Consider the following 23,974-nt stretch of genomic DNA (forward strand, 5'->3'; position numbering starts at 1 on the left):
CCAATTTCAATGCCAATATGAGGACGAGGTATGTGGCACATTTCGAGAAGTTTGTTTGAATGACTCATTGCGTTTGATGTCTTTAATTTTACATCTATAGGCCTATTTCTTAATCCAGCTTAAAGTAAACATCATTTTATATTGATGAATATTGATCTCTATAAAGATGTGAATGATAATCTTACTATGTTAAATGATATTCAACTACAAGTCCTAATTAATCTCTATTTACATTATATCTAACGTAATTCGTTGAAATTGTTAATGCATGGTGATAACTTCTATACTTGTAAATGAAAAACCTGTCGCGTTGAGTTGTGAAACTACAGGTTTTTGAGAATTCCTTTGAACAAAAATATATGTTAAAGTCAGTGTATATATTCTGCAGGAGCTTCAGCTGCACCCCACTTTTTCGTTAATCATGAACAAAGACATGAAAATGACCATCAAATTATGATTTTATGCATGTTCCAACTCCCCCTCACTTTTCTATTCGTTCCACAGCATCTGCTTGCTTGTATAACTAAAGTAATCTGGCATTATATTGTATGTACAGATCAGAAATGGAATGCAATTTATTTATTTTCTACAAATCTTATGAAATATTGAGTGCTTCATATTAAGAGATATATAGCTACGTGTATCAAGACAGATGGAATACGTGACTTGTGCGAGATACGATGAAGGCTAAACTTGTGTGAGTAAGGATGACCCATGCTCGTGCCCTTCGCCATATTTTCTCGTGTGAACCTGTGTGTATTGCAGTTTAATTGAGCTCCCTTTTTTGTGCTCGATGTCAAGGCATTTAGACAATTATCCACATTATCTGTATTAAGTTATAAACGTCTTTGCATCGTCTTCCAGTATAGGGGGATGCTTAGTGGGGGTGGGGTGGGTATGACAAATCCCAAGCTGAACCGTGAAAATTGCTTTTGCATGATGCATGCTCAGTGATTTCTTTTTTAAATCGTGAGCTGGGTCGTCACCACTGAAATCAAGATTAAAATCAAATCATTCCCATCTTTTGAATAGGACTCGTGAAAAAGCGACATGTGAAAAATTATAAGCATCCCGAATTATTGTGTCGAAAAATTGTATTTTAATAATTATACTGGTTTGGGTATAAGCTGTAACATGTATAAATTACCTGAAATATAGATAATGATGTTTCGATATCAACTCTTTGATGTAAAGGCCTATCAGCTTTTCGACAGATATCAGTTATCTTCCCTAGCCCCAAACCCCACCCCTCTCCTACCCCACCCCCTCCCTGCATTCTCACCTTTCCCAAACATTTTGTTAATCGGTTACACAATCACTAACAGACACGTGACTAAAACCCCCGGGAATGCCAGCCAGTCCCTTGGATTTTATCAAAAACGAAGACCTGGGGAAAACAGATGACCTAGGAATTACCAAGAGAAGGAGAAGAGATTTATGGCCACGATTGACCGGTGGTCACGTACACACAGACCACGGGAACTTCCCTGGTAAGAATATTGACCAGTCTGCTCTGATCAAAGTACAATTCACCAAGGTTGGCTGTGGCGCCTGCACGCACACGCCACGCAAACCAATAAAGAAACACGTTATGTAATACGAGCGGCACATCGCCCTGAAATGTGTAATTTGTCGCATCTTCCAAAGTTCACACTTACCTTTTTTCCCGCGCTTTCAATTCAATCGTGATTGAATATTTAGAAAGGGTACTTGAACTGCCTATTTAAGTATTAAGTTTGGCCACATTTCATTCATTTTTTTAAATATAAATTGTTGAAAATACATTTAATTGTTTGATTTGATTTAAAATCATTCAATGTCTTGGGTTGCCAAACAGGGTTTGGGAACACCCATACAAGTTGGCATCCCAGATAATTATATCGTTCGTTCAAACATTCAACAGGGAAACCAAATCTAAAAAAAAGATATTCATTACAAATATGGATTTTATTTTAGAAGACAAACATTATTTTTCAATATATCATAATTCTTAAAGCGAGTAAACCAAAAAAGAAGTAAAAGAAAAAGTGAAATCATATTTGAAAACCAATGACTTGTGATGCAGTGTGTGTTTCTCTCCTTATTATTATTATTATTATTGGTTAGAACAAAATTAGAATCAATAAATTTGTGGTGCAGTACGTGTTTCCTTCGCACTTCGTTAAAATAACACGAGTAAAATACGTTTTCAGCATTTCGACTTTTATGGAAGTTATGGGTTTAGTGTTAACGACCCGGTGCTGCGAATTACGGATGTTAAAGGCAAGAATTATGTCTTTAAGAGAATTTTAGTAGTCTGACCCTCATTTTAATAATTTTTTTATATTCCTGTTGTCATCTCGGTGAGGTTGATTGTTCTTGATGTTGCGTGATGTCGAACGGAAAACGTAAATTCGAAAAAGAAACCACGGCCATCCCGACACTCTGAAATCATGTGGGATTTGTTTAAATGGTGTAGGTAACGAGAGGGCGGCGCCAGGGTATTATAATGGGGAGGAGACCTAACGATTACGTCATTCCTTTCTTTGAGTAGGTACATTACACAGTAAAAACTCTGTTTAAAATGTTCATACATAACTATTTACTATAAGAACCATAGAGCAGTTGTTTAAACAATTTAAACAATTGTTTGAATTTTTTTAAAAAAAGTTTAATTTCTAATATGCAATTCTCGATTAGTCAAGCATAGTTGTTAAACTGTTAAACAACTACTGTAAGGTTCATAATTTATAGTAAACAGTATTTGTACTGTGTATAGAGCTAAACACCCCCCCTCAAAAAAAGAATAAATAAATGAATGAAAACAAAAATAAAAAAAGTCATTTTCTTCTTTTTTTTATATTTCCTCTTTTCTTTCCTCCAACCTTTCCGGGTTTTTTTTTTCATTTTAGTCACTTCTTGAAATATCATGGGAATTTCATCCCCCTGCTCACCCGGTTTTACCTCCCCTTTATGAAACCTCAGGGTAATCTTGAAACCAAGTTTACAGATGAAGCGGGGGATGCTTCCTTTTAGAAAAGTCGTTAGAGAATTAAAAAGAAGGTCACTACTCGCTAAAGGATAGTGCATTGTTATTCTCGGCTCCTTAGTCATGTCGATGTACTAACAAAACACAATGACATTTTTTTTCCCGGAAAAAGCATCCTACGTTTGAACTTAAGGATGAGGAAAAAATGATTATAATGGGCAATGTAATTATAACAGTCTGTAATACACGGTGAAATTATTTGAGTGATCCCGAACCATGTAAACGTAAAAGTCTCAAGCCGAAGTGTTTTTTTTTTCGTGACGAAATTCGGCAGATCTTGCCAAGTTCGCTCCATCTCATCACTCTCTCTCTTAAAAAAAGGTTTTCTCAGATGATGCGGTCCGTACATGTTCATTTCCTTCCGAAATACAGTTTGATAATTTTAGTGATTAGTATATAAAAAAAGAAAGTCAATGTATTATCACAAAGTGAGCGTATTATGGGATCTTGCACGACAGAATGTCACCGTTAAGATATTTCACATCATGTAAAATTTAGGTGCTCCCGTGTATATATGAAATGTGTCCAAGTGCCGATATTCGTATATGTCTATATGTTGGACGGTATATTATACCTGTAACGTTGCAGAATATTTATAAACAACTGTTTTCCATCTAAGCGTTTAAGTAAAAAAAAATTATCAATGATATAGCTGACATGGGATTTGGTTTTAACATTTTGTTTGAAATAGTTGCACAAGTATGGGGCCTTTGAAGAACAAAACAAAACGAAAAAAAAACGAGGGAAGAGGATAATAAATGCGGTGATATTCAAACGGTAACCGTGCGTGAAATTGGAACGTCCGTTCTTGTGTTTCTAACCAATTCGTCATTGGACTAATGAAGCATGTACGGTAAAGGCACGGATCAAAGTCAGGTACGTGTTTCTTTCAGTCGTAAAAATGCATAATGAGGAAGGTTACCTGAGAAATAAAGCCTCGTTTGGTCTGAACGAAAATTATAAAAACAATACAATTTGACCACTACCTACAGAGCTAGACTGCCCTTGTCCTCGCCTTTATATCTTCAAAGATTTCATTCAATTGAAAAGCAGTGAGAATGCTGGCGATGAAGCTGTTTTTTTTTCTTCTTTTATTTAATGTCTGTCTACATCATTGATCAGATTTGATGATCATCGATGATAGTTGATATCCCGACAATTCGAAACACAATGCGAAGAACAATACAGGGAAATACAGTCACTTCGACATCCTTAGATTAAATTTAGAAATGGCAGACGGCCATCAAATACAATCAAAGCAAGAATACAATACGAAACAACCAAATGGAGGGAGATGACGAAGGGCTTCTTGCAAAAAAACCTGTAACTTATTTGACGAGAAACGTCAGGAGTGAAGTTTGCGCTGGATGCCAACCCCGTGAACTTTAAATTGTGTAAAAGAAGATGAAACATGTGGACGCCAGGCCCGGTGAGCTGTATCCTCTCTCATCCAGTAATCAGGGCTCACTTTCCCCGGCTCAAGCGGCTGCCTTTCCGTCCCTATCCAATGACACGCCTTGAGGTGTCAAACAAAAATAGTTATCACGGTGATCAAACTTTCAAATCCCAGATATTTAACTTTTTTTTCTGAGACTTGAACTTCGGCGGGGGCACTATAGCTACGCAGCGAGTGAGCGAAGCGAGAAACTGGAGGAAAACAAGCGCACAGCTCATTTGAGCTCAATTTATCAGATATTAATCATGACGAGGTTAATTGATAGATTATTTTGATTGGTTGATCAAAAAATATTTGATTGGATGATTATATTCTTCCCTTCTCTCTCAAATCCTTACTCCTCAGTAATTCATCCAGATTTAGCAAAAGTGATAATCATCTGTAAATTTTTTCAAGTTTTAATTTTAAACATTATTGACTAACACTATTTCGACTGAAACACGCAGTCCAAATATCTGAGATTGAAACTTAACATGGAACAAATCCTATTCTAAGTAAATATTGTAACATTATTTTCAGGACATATTGATTATCACTATATCAATTAAACTGTATTATATTGATAAATCATCAGTTACTTCAATTAGGCCCTATTTCATGTAATAGATATAAAGAATGTCAGATAAATTGGATCATGGGAAAATATTACTAAAGATAATGGGAAGTATTAATTGAAAGCAATTATCATTATTGCCAATCATAAATTCCCATTTATTCAAATTCATTACAGGAATTCGAAATGATCGGCACCATTCATTTCTTCATTTGCAAATTAAACCATATTACTTTATAAGCATATCGAATCTTTTTCGCTTCACAGTGTGTTAACCCTAATGAATGATAATAAAGACTAATTATCCGGAGTGAATGTTATCAATCTTTGATATCTACAGATTAGTGTAACTGATTGTTGGAGGCGGGGGATAGTTATCATAACAGTCTTTCATTTTATCTCGTTATTATATTTTTTCCTCGATATTTGTAAAGCTATAGAATGTATTGAATGATTGTGGCGGGTGAGACATGACGGTCATTTTCGATTTTCTATCTATTCCCTTCTTTTGAATTGCCGATCTTTGTATTTCATATAATCATTTCCCCTCCTTTCAAATCCATATTCCTAACAGCTATATATATTAAAAAAACCTGATGAGATCATTATTGGGTCAGCTTCTAAAAGTTGTAATACCATTTTCATATTTTTCACAGGGGACAAAAGAACTAGAAATCCAAAACTTCCTCTAGTCATTCTTTAACGCGGTCATTATGCGTTTTCACAAGTAATATGCTTTTATATTGCTCCTTTTAATGACGTCTGACAGTGCTAATATGGAAATGAATTGATGTGGTCCATTTTAGTTTGGCCTTTTCATCCTAATAGAGGTGTGATTTTGCAAATTGAATCCGGGATTAAAACTCTGATTGAAAGATAACCAATTTGTTTGAATTCCTTTTAGTGATAAAGGGTGTGATCGAATTTGTTATATATCCTCGAGCATTTTCCTTTCCAATTAAAAAAAGAAACGAGCATCATCAAAATCATACGAAAATAGTCAATATCTTTTAAAAGCAGCAGCCTATAGTCAATTGGCAAACTAAATCCGAGTCAGCTGCAAAGAAAAGGTAATTTATTTTTATTAAAAGAAACTCACGATGAATATGTAACGAGTCATTACACAAACTGATGTCATTAATTTAGTAATATATATATTTAAACACCTGCATGATATCAGGATACTTTGTTAAATCTAATTCCTATATACCGTTTTCATATTTTTTTTACAATTATAAATAGGCATATTGGTTTACACATTAGAATACTTAAAGAATTTCTTAATCATGTTTATTTGCACACGACACCTAATATATATTGTCCTGTCTCGTTTGCCCACCCCCTCTCGTCTCTCTCTCTCTTTCTATATTACTCTGTGTTTGTGTGTGTGTCTTTCTATACTGTATATCCCTCACTCTTCTCCCACACTCCCCTTCTTCTTTCGCTCTCTCGCTTTCTCTATCCGTTTCTTCTCAATCTCTCCCTCACTCTCCTCGCATTCCCCCTTCCCTTTCTCTCTATTTCTAGCTTCTTCTTTTTTTTTAAAGAATCTTCCTTTCTTTTCTCCTCTCTTCCCCTTCGATCCCTCTCATTTTCGATCATTTAAGTCCATACAGAGGCATGTTTCATATCGTCCAATTTTGATTGCGAAGATAAGATTCTCCCCTGGTGAAAAGAAATGGATTTAAAATCACCTCACAAACCAATCTTTCTTTCATCCCAACTCCTCCCTAAAACGATCAAAGTTTGCAAAATACAATTCACTTTTCAATCGACGAGAAGATCATGTGAAATTAGCCTACAAAGATGTTATCTCTCCACTTTGCATTGTGGGAAGAGATAGCTTTGTGCCGACGAAATATCTCAATTCTGAAAAGAAAAGAGCGTTTTGTTGGCGGAATCTGTTTAATGGTTAGTTCACAATCTGTGACATGTGGCAGTTCTACATCGATTTTGTTGTGTCTGTAATTAGCCGACTTTGATCTTATCGGTGAATCGCTGATCATTACCAACATGATTATGAACAATTTTCAATGTCAGTGTAAATGATGTGAAAACCAGAATCGCACAAAAGTTCAGGAAATGATAAAGACGGTACGTTTTCAGCAATACTCTTGAATGATATGCGGGTTATGTAATCACAAAGAACAATCTAGGACTCGACAAAATAATAAATGACTAATAAGGCTGATCGAATCTAGTATACAATATCATTTAAAAAATCATGATTCATTAATTTGATATAACTTTATTGGGATCACAATAATGGAAAGTTATAAAGTCTATGAATATACAAAATTTCGGGTTTTTTTACATATGTAAATTCGGCAAGCCAACCACATGCAGGCAAATTACAAAAATCATAAAGAGTCAAATGTGTTGGACGTATCTGATGGGATGATTTCATATCCGAGAATCCTTTATCATAATTGAATGACAGAGCTGTTGTTGTTGCTGCTGCTGCTGCTGCTGAGGATGATGATTAATGGTGCTTCGACAGGCTTCGGTCCTGTGCATCATAATTGTTGCAGATATCCTACCTAGCTGCTATGGAGTCAAATACATTGCAAAATATAAAAAGAAACCGCATAAATTACCGATTCTTGACAATATCTAACAAAATCTCTTGGCTTTTACATAAAAATTGCATTCATAAAAGAATCAATAAATGATTCATGTTAACTGGTTTTTAGCGATGATAGCAATGCACGTGGTGCGATTGATTCGGTCCAATTCACGCTCTAAGGTCTCTTCACATTCCTATCTACGCCACAACAGAAGGGTGCCGAAACGCTCACCTTCGATCGGCACAAGCTCCAAAAGAGCTTCCCACACGCTCTTAAACAAATCACATAATTTTCATACCTATTCTTTCCCTTCTCTTTGCTCCAGTTGAAAATCTAAACACAACCAAGGTGAAATGGTGAATGAAAGCAAGCGATTTTTTTTTGAATGGATCAAAGTGGGAGAACTGTCATTGACTTTTGAAGTCGTTCCAATTGAGTAGGGTTTTGGTCTGCGTTATCAAGCACGATCACACTCTGAAATTAATCTTTATAATGTATTTTAATACATTAATTTGTATTTGCCAGCAGTTATGGAGACATATTGATATATTTTGTGTGACAAGTACCACGGGGACAAGTGGAGCAATGATTTTAGTACATCTTTACATTAGATTCCATTAGAACATGGAGCTACTAACGGAAGTAGCTCCATGGACAAATCCATAAGGGCCGCGATTCGACCAAATCTTAAAAGCGAAAGATTAGTCATGATAGCTGGACACACAAAACTATGATAGAAATACAAATGACTAATGACGTGACCCACGAAAAACGCCACATTATTATGGAAGAAATTACAGCTTAGGTTGACTGCTTCACTTCCAGAATATAATACAACTAAGTCCTATTTTCACCTAATATCAGACTGTTGTAGAATTCAAATATTGATTGACCAATATTGGCACAGATTTATAATTTCGATCGCACAGTGGCCCTTGTTAGGTATTATATTCATTATAGCTGTCTACGGTAGATAGCAAATGTGTTCTACTGGATTTATTAATTTTCTTTTTCGGAGATGGGAGAGCGGGAATAAGAAGAGAGAACGGGAAATAGAGGGATGGGGTGTGTGTGTGAGAGAGAGAGAACGGGAAAAAGTGGGATTGTGTGAGAGAATGAGACGAGCACAGAGAGATTGTCGGAGGAGGAATCATCGAGAGAGAGAGAGAGAGAGGAAAGGGGAGGGGGTGTGAGTGAGAGAGAGAGAGAGAGAGGGGATGGGGATTGTGTGGATAGAGCATTAGAGAGTGGGGGCGTGTGTGTGCGATCGCGCGCGTGCGTGTGTAGGCGTGTGTGCGTGAGGTCAGAGAGAAGGAGGGAGAGAAAAGATGGGGTAGGTCGTGAAATTGAATCAAGGAAAACTGATAATTAGGGGGTGTTTTACAGCCAAGTGGTTAAAGTTTTAAATGTTTGTATTATTAGGAACTTGAGTTCGATTTTCTCCACAACGCCTATTGCTCTTGTGCAAATCATAATTTTCCTTGTTCTTTTAGCATGCTTGGAATAAACTGGTGTTCGACAAAACTTCCATTCCCACTCGTAATTTAGCGTCACATTAGATTAAGATAGAGGGTGAAAGTATTAAAAAAAACACTGACTTGTACTCAATAGGCTTAACATGCATCCACCATGCTCATTTTACAGAACATTACATAACCTTCGTAAATTAATACACAGTCTAATTTTACCATCAGCTATTTTTGTTTCCGAAGTAAAACGATCCTGAAGTGCTTATCCGCTTCATGCGATCAACAACTCCACCACCGAGGACCCCAAAGTCATCCCTTTATATCAGCATATAATAGGGGTTTACCTCTGAAGGGTTAGTTTGTCGTCATATGTGAACGAGGTCATTAGAATACGACCGGTGATAGAGTGCTTGGATCGGGGCTACTACGCAAACATAAAAGCTACCAAGTTCAATGAAAACCCAACGAGGATATGTTTTTTTTTCTCTCTCTCTCATTTTCCATCATAAAAAAGCCGTGAGGTCTCTCGCGCTCGATATCAAAGGGAGTTGGATTTGAATGACGAATAACGCAATTTGTTGTTATGATAAAACAGTATTGATATCGCATAATAAATGTCCCTGTGCGCTGTATAGTAATAATGCCCAAGGTTTGCGGCCTCGGGGTGTTATATACCTGGATAAAGCCCCGGGATTTTAGAGGGTAAGGATACCGGTATTATTTGATTATTTCCAGCGGTAACAGATTTAGGAAAAAAAAATCATTATTTCTACGGTGTCGATTATGGCCATTATCGGTCTTGCTCTTATAAGCATACTAAATTGGCCTCATCATGTGCGTGATTTATGAATAAGAATATAGACCATCAGAAATAGTTTAACTAACCTGCCCGGCTAACCTGTAACTTTTTTTTAAAAACCTGGGGTTAAAATATGAACCTACCAAAAATTGGTTGATACGAAATTGCATGCAAAAGGAATTGGAATGTTTTAAAATCAACGAATTTTTGTGAGTGCATACTGTTTCATGGCCCCCTTCCCCAGTGATTTAGTCAGTATGATGAGGTTCATGAAATTAATTATAACTTGCCTACATAGGGGGAGGGGGGGGGGGTGGCTTGGGCTCAGACCCCCCCCCAAAAAAAAAAAAGAGGGGGTGGAGAAATAAAGGGTTGGAATATGATATCATTTTTCGAATTTTATATCAATATTACAAAATTAACTACCCATTTTGAAAAGCCACGATTTTTACCGCTCGCTTAGCTCGTTCACAATCTTTTAAATAGAAATTTTCCCACATATGCCATATTAAAACGATGATGATTGTGTCACAGGCGTAAAAGTTACGAGAACAACCAAGAAGTAAAGCAATATGATTACTGGACATTCATAAAAACATGAATCCAACATAGGGTTAATACTTGTAAAATACCATAGATTAGATTGAAATAACCGAAATGAATATTGATTTTTTGCAACAGTATCATAAATTATAAAACATGACTGTTATAACCCCCAAAGACCTGTTTTTACACAAAAATCGTGGAAAATGCACGTGTCCTTCAATAATTTCACCTGGCAGTATGATCTGAGGGTCGCACGTAAGCCCCCTTGCTGGGATGTAACACGCACTCCGTGAAAACTGGGCGGAGTGTCATACCTGGTGAGTTTTCACCTATACAGGATATGAAATATTGACATTGACAGGTAATGTATTGTAAAACCAGGAAATACTGCATTCTTCCCGAAGTTCCCGAGACCTTTTATCTGTGCCGCTTCAGGGTTTTTTTCCTCTCTTCGTGGCCATGAAGTTATTTGATTTCCCCAGGTATACTTCGATTTTTCAATTTCCTTTCTTACATGTTTCTACTTTTTATGTTATCTTATCACTCGCTTCGGTCACTTGTTGTGTTACGATACTGCAACAAATAACAATAAAAAAAATTAAATGTAGATTTTGATTTCCTCTTTTTTTTCATTAAGGAAATAATTAAGCATACATTAACAAATATAAATAAATGATAACGGTCTTACATATCTAGACGTCTTCATTATAGTTCACAGTTACGATAGTCCAGTATATAATCCAGATAAGATCCAAATTGGCTGGCGAAGATTCCGTAAATCAAAGTTCACAAAGATGGCGATGATGAAACTGATGTTGAAGCACGATGAATAACCAGAGTCACTGTAATGAGTTGAAATGTCCGTGGAGACAGTGTTGATGATGATTAACAGTCAAATTCAGCAATCCATGGGTTGAAAAGCGTTCATTAAAACAGCTTGATGATCTCGTTGAGAACTGAGAATTCCTCTCTCAAAGTAACTGCAAACCGTTCATTGATGGCGGGTAAATAATTCCACAGAAGATAAATATTCCGGGTGGAAATAAAGTCTGCTCTGACATAAAGTTTGGCATGAAACTCTAAGTTCTGATCTGATGTGATGAAGTGATCTGATCTGATGATGTCCTTGAAGAATCTGCCAGCTTTATAATATACAAATTATTCACTATTCTAGAGGTTTCTAGTATTCACCATTCTGGAATTTTCTAGTATTGTCTACAAAAACAACATATTCCTTCTTTCAGGAGCAGTCAAATTCGAGAAGACTCTTGAATGACCTCAGTGAAATTAACAATGTCAACAAAATAGCTAAGCCTATTGTTCTTTTCCACTGCGGAGGAAGCTCTATTATCTGCCTTAAATAACGAAATTCTTCAGCCTATTGTGTAGCCTTCTCTATGTGTATCTTTTGCAAATTGCAGAAATCACTTTATCTCATGAAACATAGTGCCTAACAAAGCTTTACCGCCAGGACATTCTGGAACACTCTTAAAGAAAAAATAACTAAATAAATGAATGTAATTGCTCTTACAATTCCTTTTATAGTTGATTGTTATAACTACGTATACAGATTTTATTGTCATCTACCTCTGATATTATGTCACCAATAACATTGATTTATTATACTCTCTTAAAGCAGACTGTCATGTTTAATCATTAACAAACGTATATTCAACCATTCACCATTTGGACACTTATTGTCCAAAGTTTGTTGTTTACTAGAATGACCGACTTCGGATAAGCAAAAACTGCCCATCATAGTGTATTCCTCAATGACCAGTAATCATCACACTTTAACACACAAAATACATGAACACAATTTATCATCAACACACAAAGATGAAGGAACCCTAAAAAAAAATGATATCAAATGTCAAGGTTCAGTTTTAAACATCAATTTGACCACAACTGTTCACTGTAAAAAAAAAAAGGTAGAATTTTAACCAGCACGGGGGTAATTATGTGTCCAACCAATTTCGGGCAGTATTTTACCCCATGCGGGAAGCATATTGTCCAGTAAGGTTAAAAAATAAGCAGCAATTACTTTAGAATTGACAAAGTTTTCATTACACTGAATAAATAAAACTGCCCAAAAGAAATGCCCAATGTTGGTTGGACACACGATTTCCCCAAAGCAGCATTTTTACCAAATATTTGTATAGTCTTCGTAGAAATATGACCAGGGGTTTAGCATGAACAACTTTCTTTAAACAAATTGGTCAGTTGATCTTGACCGTTTGGGGCATCATTGCACTTCTTGGGGCAAAAGTCTATAACCTATGTTGTGTTGCCTAGCTAAATTGCTCTCAAATTTTACAGAGTGTAACGCATGCAATTTTTATTTATATCTTGTATTACAGTTTTCGAGCCTTACAACATCCGAGGCCAGATGCTCTTCCAGAATTTCGTCATGCTAAAGATGTTCCTTTCAGCCATCGTCGCAAGCATCGTTTGGTTTAGCATCCTTTCGCTGCTTCCCTTCACGGCATCCAAGTTCCAGTCAGCACGCAATAATCTAGGATGTCGGATGAACAGCAAAGGGATGGCAGCGGCCGCTATCGGCGGTGCTATGTTGGGCATTGGCATGGCCTTGTCAGGAGCAGTAAGTTAATTTCACTATATATTTAGATAAGCGGTACTATATACAAGCTCTTTGCTTAATTGATACCTCGAGAGAACGTCATGAAACCAAAATAGTGATTTTCATTGACAATATTGTTATAAGCTCCTGACATCCTTGCACATGATTGGCTTAGAGGATATTATGGAGTGAAATCCTTGCATATATACATGTATTTCTTTCATGAAGCACTTGCCTGAACATATGAGTTTTTTTAAAGAGAGAAAAAAAAGTATTACTATATATATATATATCATCAATTATAATGCTATGGACTTTTAACCAAAATAAAGCTGGACTTTGTAGAAATTGTTGTAGAAATTACTTTAAGAAATGATAATAAAAAGAGGGGGCAATGAAACATATATCTAATCGATTTTAAACTCGAATTATTTGCCTTGAGCTGCATTTGCATCACAGTAAATTTGCTATACGTGTAGCATTGCCTCTCGGTAATCCTCTTAAACAACCTAGACTAATGAAAATAAAAAGGGGAGGGATTGCAATAACACCTTCATCATGAATAAAGATTGCAGTATACTTTCCAGTTCTAACGTAACAGACCCCCGTTACACACAGCTTTTCAAACCGTACAGTTCATTAATATTCAACTGATATAGAGGTCAGGGAGATACAGTGTTACATTTTAATCAATTAAAGCACCATTAAACCTGTAATTATGTTTCGGAAGCCCTTGATTGGGTCAGAAAGCCCGCGAATCAGATGAAAAACGCTTCAAATCATCTCGCCAACGGTACGAAAAGAAACTACAAATTTTATGATATATTTCCAATGCCATCGTCTAAGCGACTGGTTAGACGATAATTACAAACCCTGGAATTTTCATAACCTTCCTCCCATATTTTAATTTTATCTTTATTTTATTTTTATTTTTAATATGAGTTTACCATCTCCTTTTTCATTTAATTACCGACACGCAACATCCTTGAATATACATACATGTATATATAATATAAAATCGAACCACAATTGAAGCATCTTGTGATGAGGTGAATTTGGTATTGGAAGTCATGGCGAGATGGTCCGAATGGGCGAAAAAAATAGGTTTCCAGAAATTCTTGAGAAGCCTCTTGACCGCCGGACGAATTTTGTGACCACATGCAGGGGTGCATCTACACTTTGAGTAGTGGAAATTGTTGAAAATGCAGTCATTGCAGTCAAAACCCGTCAATCGTAAAAAAGAGCACACAATTGATTTGAAGATGTTTACACATTCCTCCCATCTCAATCAACCTCGGGGAGCTAGAAGTCCCTTGAATTGACTGTCCTTGATTTTATGGTCAATAGCCTTTATGCTCTTCTTGCGATCGGGATAATCTCCTCTGACGTAATACATTTAATGACAATCCAGTTTTTAACCGATTAGACCCTGGATCGACACATCACCAAGTCCTCGACCTCTCTCACAATAGCACGGGATTCCCGTTTAAAGGTTTCATCATAGAGCTATTAACAGAAAATTTACCTAACTATATTATATAGGTAAGGATAAATGTAATCTGGATGAGCTAAATGTTCTGAGAGTATATGTATAAAAATAAAGCGGATTACCACGGGTTGATCTAGTTTGAAGGATTTTCGTCAATATTGTATTAAAGACTATTCATCCGTTATTCCATTCTGGGATCCTTCGCTCGAGATCAGTATCATTCGTTCATTTCTATTTCCGTTCGTCTTTACTCCAAGCACTGTATCTGTATAGAGTCCCGGTTTCCCGCCATCATTCATAAATATAAGTATATGGGCAAGGGTATGAACCCCACCAATTACAAATCCAATTGCCACTACGACCACCCCCACCACCACTGAAACCCAGAAACCGGACACGCCCTTGATAGAACGGTCAAATCCACATATTTAATTATATTACACTCAACTTAACCATAAACCCAAACAAAACTAAAGGTTGTAGGCCTATATAATCTCGAATACTTACTATTTTACGGGCTCTTTTCTGGCAGGACCTAATAACTAAAAAATGTTGAGATGCTAACTCCAATTTGGAACTTAATGGCAGGTAGGCTTACTGACAAAAGTCGTCTGAATTCATAACCTTTCAGATATAGCGCATGCGTGACATGTCACCTCCAAACCTGACACTGAACTTAATTCGAATAACGACTGTCATGGTATCGCAAATGTAAATCTGGAAAATCAAATCTACTTCATGTATTTATTTATTTTTCGTCTAGTGTCCGGGAGCTGTTTTGATTGAAGTAGGAGCTGGTGTCCAACATGCAGGTACGTTAGAATAAAACAAATTAACAAAGCAAAATGTGCTATCAATAATGCATCCATCAGTCATGATTCGCATCAATGGGGAGTTTTCGCAATCATCACGCAGACGCTTTCTCTAACGCAGACAATCTATTGTCCAAATCCCTTCAATGACAAAGCAGCCATTGTCGAAAATCAGTGAATCAAAACAGCAATGTCGTCTTGGACTCAGGACAAACGGTATATTTGCACTATTTCGTCTGGTCTGCATCTTCGAGCGATCTGCTGTCCTGGCCCACCAACTTTCGACAAAAACCTCTCAGCAGTCCATTGTGAATTGACTTGCATTTTCAAAGGAATAAGTGCGTTGTAGAAAGCGTCTACGAAATGATTTCGAAAACTTCCTTTTTGTGTACTGCCATTTCTTATATGTATGCTCCATCTCCCAAATAACAATAAGAAATTGTTGTAACCTATGTCGGCGATATTCTGGTAATGAATTTAAAACTGAATTCGATTCAGTCCAATATCTGTGCGAAAACATTGAAAATTTGAAGACTCTTCCAACATACTGTAGTTAGAATTCGAATTTCATAAATCTGAGTCTCGATCATGCGAAGTTTGACTTTTGAAGTGCGTGTTTCAGATTGTCAATAGGGAACTTCTGCTCAACGACGCGGCATGAATCCTGTAACGCAGCAAATGCGTTGAAAATGCAAGTCAAATAACAAGGAAGTCTTTATCGGGGGGGGGGGGGGGGGAGACGATGAATCGGAACAGAAGTTTTGTCCGGCTTTTAACAAAAAATTGCAAATATATTGTTTGTCCAAATAAGAGTCACGAACGAGACTAATGTTTCGGTTCACCGACCCTCGACAAAGACTTCATTGCCTTGAAGTGTATTCGACAATAGATTTTCTGCGTTCCACAAAGCGTCTGGATAGCTGTTGCGAAATCTCCCTATTTTCACGAAGAAGCAAGACGATGAAGTCACTCACCCTATAATGCAATAGAGAAACCACATCTTTGCAAGGTCTTCAGTTATTTAATTTGGGTTGGCTAAATCAATTCAAGTGGTTACGACCGGATCCTCCAAATTTTAGCAGCACTTGCCCATACAATTACTTAAGATGCCCTCTCAAAATGGACCGATGTCTTAGTACGGCTATAGTGCTAAAAAGGAAGAGAGGCCTCTGTCTTTTTCTAGATTACTTTCGAAACAGTGCCATGCCTATGTAAAACCAAATGTTTGTTTCCTCTCTGTTACTACTACGAATTCAATTATTTCATTGACTTCCTAATCCCACTCACCTTCAATTCTCTTCCGATTCAATATGGAAACCAAATTATTTGTTATCCTTCGATGGTGTAAATCTTAACGAATCATCGTCAACGAATTTCATTTAAAGAATATCGCCCCACTCCGTTTCTCCGAAAATAATGAACTCAGTAAGTTCGGGGATGGCTGCAATTTACCCTTCACCACTGTTCCATTAATTGTTGAAAATCGTACAAGGTTTCCCTAGGGATGAAGTATAAGATATCGTGTCAAAAAGCAAGTTTTGTCAGAAACACTTGTTGAGCATCCCCTTCTAGAAATGCCAGTGGGGGCATCCAAATGTTCTCTCTTGTTTCCGGATTATCACTCTAGTTGAAGTACTTGAATAGTTGAGATTTTCAAAGAATCATTAGTCAGGTTTCGAAAAGCTGATTGGAACGTTGGCGCTGAATGAATCCATGCTCGAAAATCTTCGTTTTAATCTTACCTAGAGCAAACGCAAGAATAAGTTTTAAAAATAATCAAGAAAGGAAGAAACTGAGTCAGCTCTTATTCGGACGTATCAACTGGACATGGAGAGCGTCCCGTGAAAAGTTTTGTCAGAGATTTTCGCCACAGATGTTATAAGCTACTGCGAATCCTTGCATTAATTGGCTTAGAGCTAAGTAGTTAGTGAAAATCACTGAAAAACAACCATGTTAATTGCCACATTGCAACGAGAATACGTCAACAACATAAAGTTTATAATTTACCAAGAATAACGTAGAAAAAAATCAATAAAGCGGTAAATTTCCAAAATAAAAACACAAATTACAGTAGACCAAGAAACACGACATAACGTAGTTGGAGTGATTGTTTTTTTTTACTTCATGACGTGTTCATGTTTCTTTTCTTTTTTTGGTTAATCTACTATTTTTGCTCTAATGACCATCCGTATTTTCCCTTTTCTGCAATTTGAAGGGCACTGTCGGTGTAAGTTTCGGTGAATAAATCTATTCTTTCTTTCACCGGACACAAACATGCTTCTTTTCTAGAAATAAGATAAACATAATTGCTTTTGCGATAATCTGTGATTATTATAAGTGTATGTCTAGTGGCTAATCTCGAGATTAAGTTGGGCATCATAAGCATCGAAATCCAAGTAATCACATTGGATGAAATATATTTGAAATAATCAAACTTTGCTTGAAGGAATGATTATGAACATTGTCTTGCATTATTATCCTTTGAATTTGCAGGTATGACGTTCATCGGTTGCTTGGTTGGTGCAGTGCTGTACGGAATTACAGAAGAATATGTCAATAACTTGATCAGACCTTCCAAGCAGATAACAGTGAAAAAGTAAGTCATTAGTCTCAATCTCTCCGCTTAAAAAGAAAGTTTTCAAAGCTTCATTAAAGAATTGGCAATTATCATGGAAGCCAGAAGTAGGAAAGTCAGAGTTCATGACCCCTTTAAATTGGTGTTTTCATATCTACGTGAGAGGAACGTAAATACATGTAACTCGCTAAAAATGGGAAAGTGAAGTGATCTTTGGGGTGACAGAGTTATATAAAAACATGGAAATGATAGGATTACGTAATTTATTGTTTTGAGAGAGAAAAAGACGAGTGATGACTCCGTTGCATACAAGTTTTTATGATAATGGTAATTTGCCAAGCAATGGTATAAAGTAGCTCCAACAGCCAATCAAAATCAAGGATTTTACGAAAGTTACCATTAGATGGCAAAGTTGTTGACTTTTATGCAATGAGACACAGGAGGGGAGAAACAGATAAAGAATAGAGACACACGGAGACGAGGGAAAGGAGGGAGGGGGAGGAGAGAGGAAGGAAGCTAGAAATAAGGGGAGTAGAGTTGGGGAAAAGGGGAATCTGAATTATTGAGACGAAGAGAGATAGAATATAGGGTCGCATGCACCAAGACAAGTGCAAAGACATTATTAAACGTTACAATGAAAGTGGCAGTGCACCCCTTACCTCATAACAAGTCGAGTCTGTCGTCAGGTCTTTTCGAGATGACTGAGCTGAGCTGGGTTTTAAGTAGGGCGCGATATACCTGTTTTATTTTTACAACGAACTTGGCAATGCATGCTGGCCTTGACAGGACGCACAGGGAGTGGGTAGCGAATCTTGTGATAGGTCCCATGCCGGAGCTCCCCCGATGATTGTGATGAGAGATGTGTGCCTGGTGTCTGTTGGCGGCTCCTAATCACATAATTGTTGACTTTTGAGGCGATACGGCGAGTCACTTCCTTTCTATTTCTGCTATTGTCTACTGTAATTGCTTTATTGTACACCTGTGATGTATAGTCTCGCAACTGTAGACCTGTATTACTGTTTTTTTTTAATAGAATTCGTCTGGTCAATATGAATTTAACTAATATTCTTTCGTATATTTAATCGAATTTTAGGCCCTTCTTTCTAAGATCTGACCTAATTCTTGCTGGTATTTCTTTTTACATCAATGTAGCGAAATGCTCCAAAGACTTTTTTTTTCATTTTATCGTACTATAAACGAAGTACTTGAGTTAACCCTTATTTGTGATTTTGTTAAATGCATATTGATTTCATTTCGAAGAATTAGAAATAGGAATTATCAGTAAGAAATAGTTTAACTGCCTTTTCAAGAGTAAGCCACATACGGACTGTACTATAATCATCATAATCCACCATTGCAAAAATCATAATATTGTGGAAAGAAAAATGACCACATTTCCAAGCATTATTATTCTGTTTATGGTAAATCCCGTAGGAACTCGACAGGACAGCATTTCTTGCTGGTAAACGCCAAGCTGGTATATAACCAATAACCTAGGAAACATTTTACGTCTAGGTTAATCAGTCACCTTATAGACGACAGACATTACTCTCGGGTCTTTTTATCAAAGTGGAGACAATGACAGAGTGGGGATTCGAACTCACAACCTTGCGATTATGAGTCCAATGCTCTTACCACTGGACCACACGACCCGTTATCTGTAATAAATCAAAGTATAGGGTTTTAAGAAATTTCGACTCCACCATTTTCTTAATCATTTAATTGGGAACATGGGGAACATAATACTGAAGTTTATGATATTCAGCGCTTTAAAGTATAATTAAAGATACTCCGGAACTTGCATAGTCATTACCAAATAACGTGCAGAAAACCATTATAAATAAAATTTAATAACCACATATCTTGCACAATAATAACTAATAACCGAATGGGTTCCATAATTATAAGTAAATGAATTATTATTACGCGATAACTTGCATAATTTTATCAGGAATATGAGAGGAAGTAGCAAGACTATAGCTATCAAGTTCAGCTATCGCCTGCAGCCATAGCTGGCAAAGACCCCAATGCAATAAAGCAGGGGGGAAGGTCGGTACGAGATCTGATAAAAGATGACAAGCCGACGAGCGGAAGATGATGAAGGCACCTCAAGAAATTGGGCTCCATGGTTGAGTGAGCTTGATGACAAGCGTGGACAGGGGTTCGAATCACCTTTCTATACACCTGAGGGATAGTAGTGATAGAGGGCAGTGGATTGGGGTGGGGTGGAAAAAAGGGAGGGTGGGCGGGTGAGAACGACAGAATTGGATGGGGTATATAGGGGATTGATAGGAGTAGCAGCGGATCTAGCTTTCTGCTAAGAGGGAGAGAGAGAGAGGGAGAGAGGGGGGGGGGGTTGAACGGCCATGTTGGTTTGACCCAATAAGCTGCGACGTACTGCGTCCTCACCCCTCACCTCCGTTATCGATCCGCCACTTTTTTGTCTTCGCGACACTCGTGAGCCCCCTTTTATTTATTATTTTAAGGAGCCCAAGGCTAAACCCCCTTGATCTGCCACTAGGGAGGGAGTGATAAAGGGGAAGTTGTATGGGGGTGGGATGGACATGGTATGGGAGGAAGGGGTTGAGGGAGGGAAGGGGGCAGGATGATGCAAGGGACTGAGATGAGATTGAGAAAGGCATATGCAGGAAAGACATTATGCTGAGAATACATCGGAAACGAAGAATAAGTTGTAGTATAGGCCTATTGGGAAAATATTCTAGAGGATGTAAACACTATATAGACCAATATGGGCCTACATCAACTTTCCCAGTATACACGAATTGTTCGAGAAAAAAAAACAAATCATCAGCGATGAAAGAATACCATTTCACACTGAAATTTTCATCCAACCGAATTTTTCGTTGTAGCCGAATTACATTGGTTTTCTATTAACTTTTTCTTGTATATGTTTTGGCATAATGAATGCGTTAATAATAATAAAGAGAGAGAAGACAAACTGCAATGAAAGAAAGTGGCCATGCAAGACGATTTATCTCCCATCTTATTTTTCTGTCCTAAATATAAGACTGACAGGGAGTTTACCACAGTGCGTTGTAGGGGGTCCAAGGGTGTTCCACAAAGAAAGAATAGGGGGCGTAGTTGGACAGCCTATTAATACTGATCAAATAATAATTGTCTTCTGATTTCGACAAGGCCACATCGCCGTGAGACGCGCGATTAGATGTAACAAACTGACGAAGACAAGACACTGACCGATCTCTGACCTCAAGCAAGCACTTTGTAATGTTCCATAGAGCCCTTGAACTTTGATTTTTTTTTGTCGGACTATTTTATTCTTGACGTAATAAGAAGATATAAGATTTTCGATTTCAAAAGTTAAAAACGTGACTTAATTCAGAAAACAATCATGGCAATTGGTTATCTTAGTACTTCTCGCTCGATTCTGTCTTCTCCCCCTCCCCAAAACAAAACAAAACAAAACAAAACAACATTTTTAAAAAACAAATGAGCAAAGCTGTGATAAAATTACTGTCCTTCAACGTCTTCCTCTTTCCTATCAGTTTTTTATTCCGTTTGAGATGCGTTCTTCTCTTAATAACCTTTCAAGATAAATTCCCTCTGCCCTTTTCTCCTAAAGATGTGAAAGCACAAATATTTTAAGTCCACTTTCGTTAAGAGCATGATGTAGGAGTTTGGAAGTTTACTGAGTAAAGAAACATTATGAACACAAAGAAACGAGGGCAACGATCGCACGAGACAGATCACTTAAAAGGCGCCACTTAACCCCTTTCTTTCTGCTAACGGAAACTGTCGCTTCAATTACTATTTTCCATATAACGAGTTTGGTCATAATCGCGGCCACGGCAATTTTTATGGTTTAACATTTGTAAACCACACAAACCACTAATAAGGGCAAGGGATGACATGAATGACTTGAAAGATCTACATTTATCAGATTAAAAAACTGAAACCAATCATGATGTGTTTACCGCTTGTCCTGTAGATGTAATACAACTATATTTTCTCGTGAATAATTGCCACTTTTCCAAATGATTGTTATATATCCACGATATACTCTCTAACAAGTTTGAGAAGAAGTCACTCGTAGGAGAAAGTGTCATATGAATTATATTCACTAGATCAAGAGTGATTTTCACTTGTTTTAGAGTAAATTCCACACTTTCAAACTGTCTGAAACATTCGTATATTTATTCTAAATTCACTCGAAATGGAGTGATCCATTCTACCAAAGGGACCGGAAAGCGAGTGAAGATTTCCAACTTTTACTCCTCACTGTAAGTCATCCCAATAAATGGAATAAAACTTCGAAAGTATTTGTAGTCTGCCATGACAATGTATCTTTTATTTCTTCTTTCATGCAGGTTAGATGAACATGTTGGTGTGCCATACATCATCTTCGCCTTGCCAGTAGCCCTGGTCATCATGTTAGCCCTGGTCCTAATCGAGTACCTGGCCCCATGGCAGACCGAGCTTACAAGCCCTAACACGAGTGATGAACTGACCGGATTGATTGATTTTATTTCGCTTAGGTCATGGCCACCTGTTTTGGCTGGTGAGTAGTCGCTCCGTTTCTATGACTAAAATTTACCAATTTATTTTTATCAAATGATAAAGCCTTTGCATTGAAGTAGAAAATGAAATCAACAATTATTTTGGCAGTTTTATATATCAGACTTTAAGCGACAGTACACAGAAAGTACGAAAATGAGTGGTGCATCATTCCAGATGGAAAGAAAACAATGCCACACAATATGTTCACATTGTGTTTACAGTGTATTCACAGTATAGATGACAGTGTATTCACAGTGTGTTGAAAGTGTATTCACAGTATAGTTGACAGTGTATTCACAGTGTTTTCACAGTGTGTTCACAGTGTATTCACAGTGTAGTCTACAGAATATTCAGTGTATTTACAGTATGTTCAGTGTGTTCACAGTGAATTTACAGTGTATTCAAAGTTCACATTATATTCACAGTGTATTTACAGTGTATTCATAGTGTATTCACTTTGTGTTCACAGTGTATTCACAGTGCATTTAAAGTGCATTCACAGTGCAGGTGTCATTCACATTTTAAAATGCAAAAGCTTCCTCAACCACAAATAGCTTTATTCCGATTGCAACTAACAAAAACTGCTATAAGTTTTCTTTTATACCACGTTTTGTTGTTGACTGGAACAACTTGCCAAACTCAATTAAATCAATTCTCGACAAAGACAAATTCAAAGTAACAATCCAGAAGTACTTAAACCAAAATCAATACTAAGCATCGCCTCTCACCTCCGCGTAACGACCATCAGCGCACCCTAACCCTGCCCGTTTGACCCCTTTTAGGGGAGTTGGGCAGTATCTTGGAAGTAAGTAAAGTAAGCTTAACAGTGTGAAAACAATACCACACTGATACCAGATGGAAAGAAAACAATGCCACACAATATGTTCACATTGTGTTCACAGTGTATTCACATTGTGTTGACAGTGCATTCACAGTGTGTTCAGTGTTTTCACAGTGTATTCAATGTGTCTTCACAGTGTTTTTAAAATGTGTATTCAAAGTGTGTTCACAGTGTGTTCATATTGTATTCACATTGTACACAGTGTATTCACAGTGAATTTTCACAGTGCATTCACACAATGGACTATGTGCAGATGTCATCCACATTGTTAAAATGCTAAATTCTAACAGTGTGAAAACATTTTCACACTATGGACACCTGTACAATATGAGCATTCATAATGTACTCACACAGTGGACTATGTGAAGATGTGATTTACACTGTTAAAATATTCAAATTAAACAGTCTGAAGACAATTACACACTGGATATTTATACAGTGAGTGTTCACAGTATTGATAATGCAATAATTTGACACACAGTTAAAATGCTCAAATACATGTAGTGTGATGATGACATCACACTGTGGACAAACTGTATAACACTGGGTTTTTCAGGAAGGACATGTCAGTGTCAGATTTGGTAAATTGTGGGTAGTTAGGTGACAAGATGTGAACTAGCAGATGTGCTTTATTAATTTTATGTAACCATATTATCCCAGGCATAAAGATAAATAAAATATAAAGATAAATAAAATATAGGAATAAAACGACAAATGGTCAT

General features: G+C 37.0%; 1 protein-coding gene across 1 annotated transcript in view; it reads left to right on the forward strand.

Moving 5' to 3' along the window:
- Positions 1-23,974, forward strand: part of LOC121418427 (UPF0394 inner membrane protein YeeE-like) — a 46,379-nt gene that overhangs the window by 13,429 nt on the left and 8,976 nt on the right. Inside the window, exons 3-6 of the mRNA XM_041612280.1 lie at positions 12,779-13,020; positions 15,252-15,300; positions 17,794-17,896; positions 22,222-22,412. Coding sequence (XP_041468214.1) covers positions 12,779-13,020; positions 15,252-15,300; positions 17,794-17,896; positions 22,222-22,412 — 585 coding nt within the window. The remainder of the gene's footprint in view (positions 1-12,778; positions 13,021-15,251; positions 15,301-17,793; positions 17,897-22,221; positions 22,413-23,974) is intronic.

This window comes from Lytechinus variegatus, chromosome 7 (assembly GCF_018143015.1).
Source record: "Lytechinus variegatus isolate NC3 chromosome 7, Lvar_3.0, whole genome shotgun sequence".
NCBI classification, from domain to species: Eukaryota; Metazoa; Echinodermata; class Echinoidea; order Temnopleuroida; family Toxopneustidae; genus Lytechinus; species Lytechinus variegatus.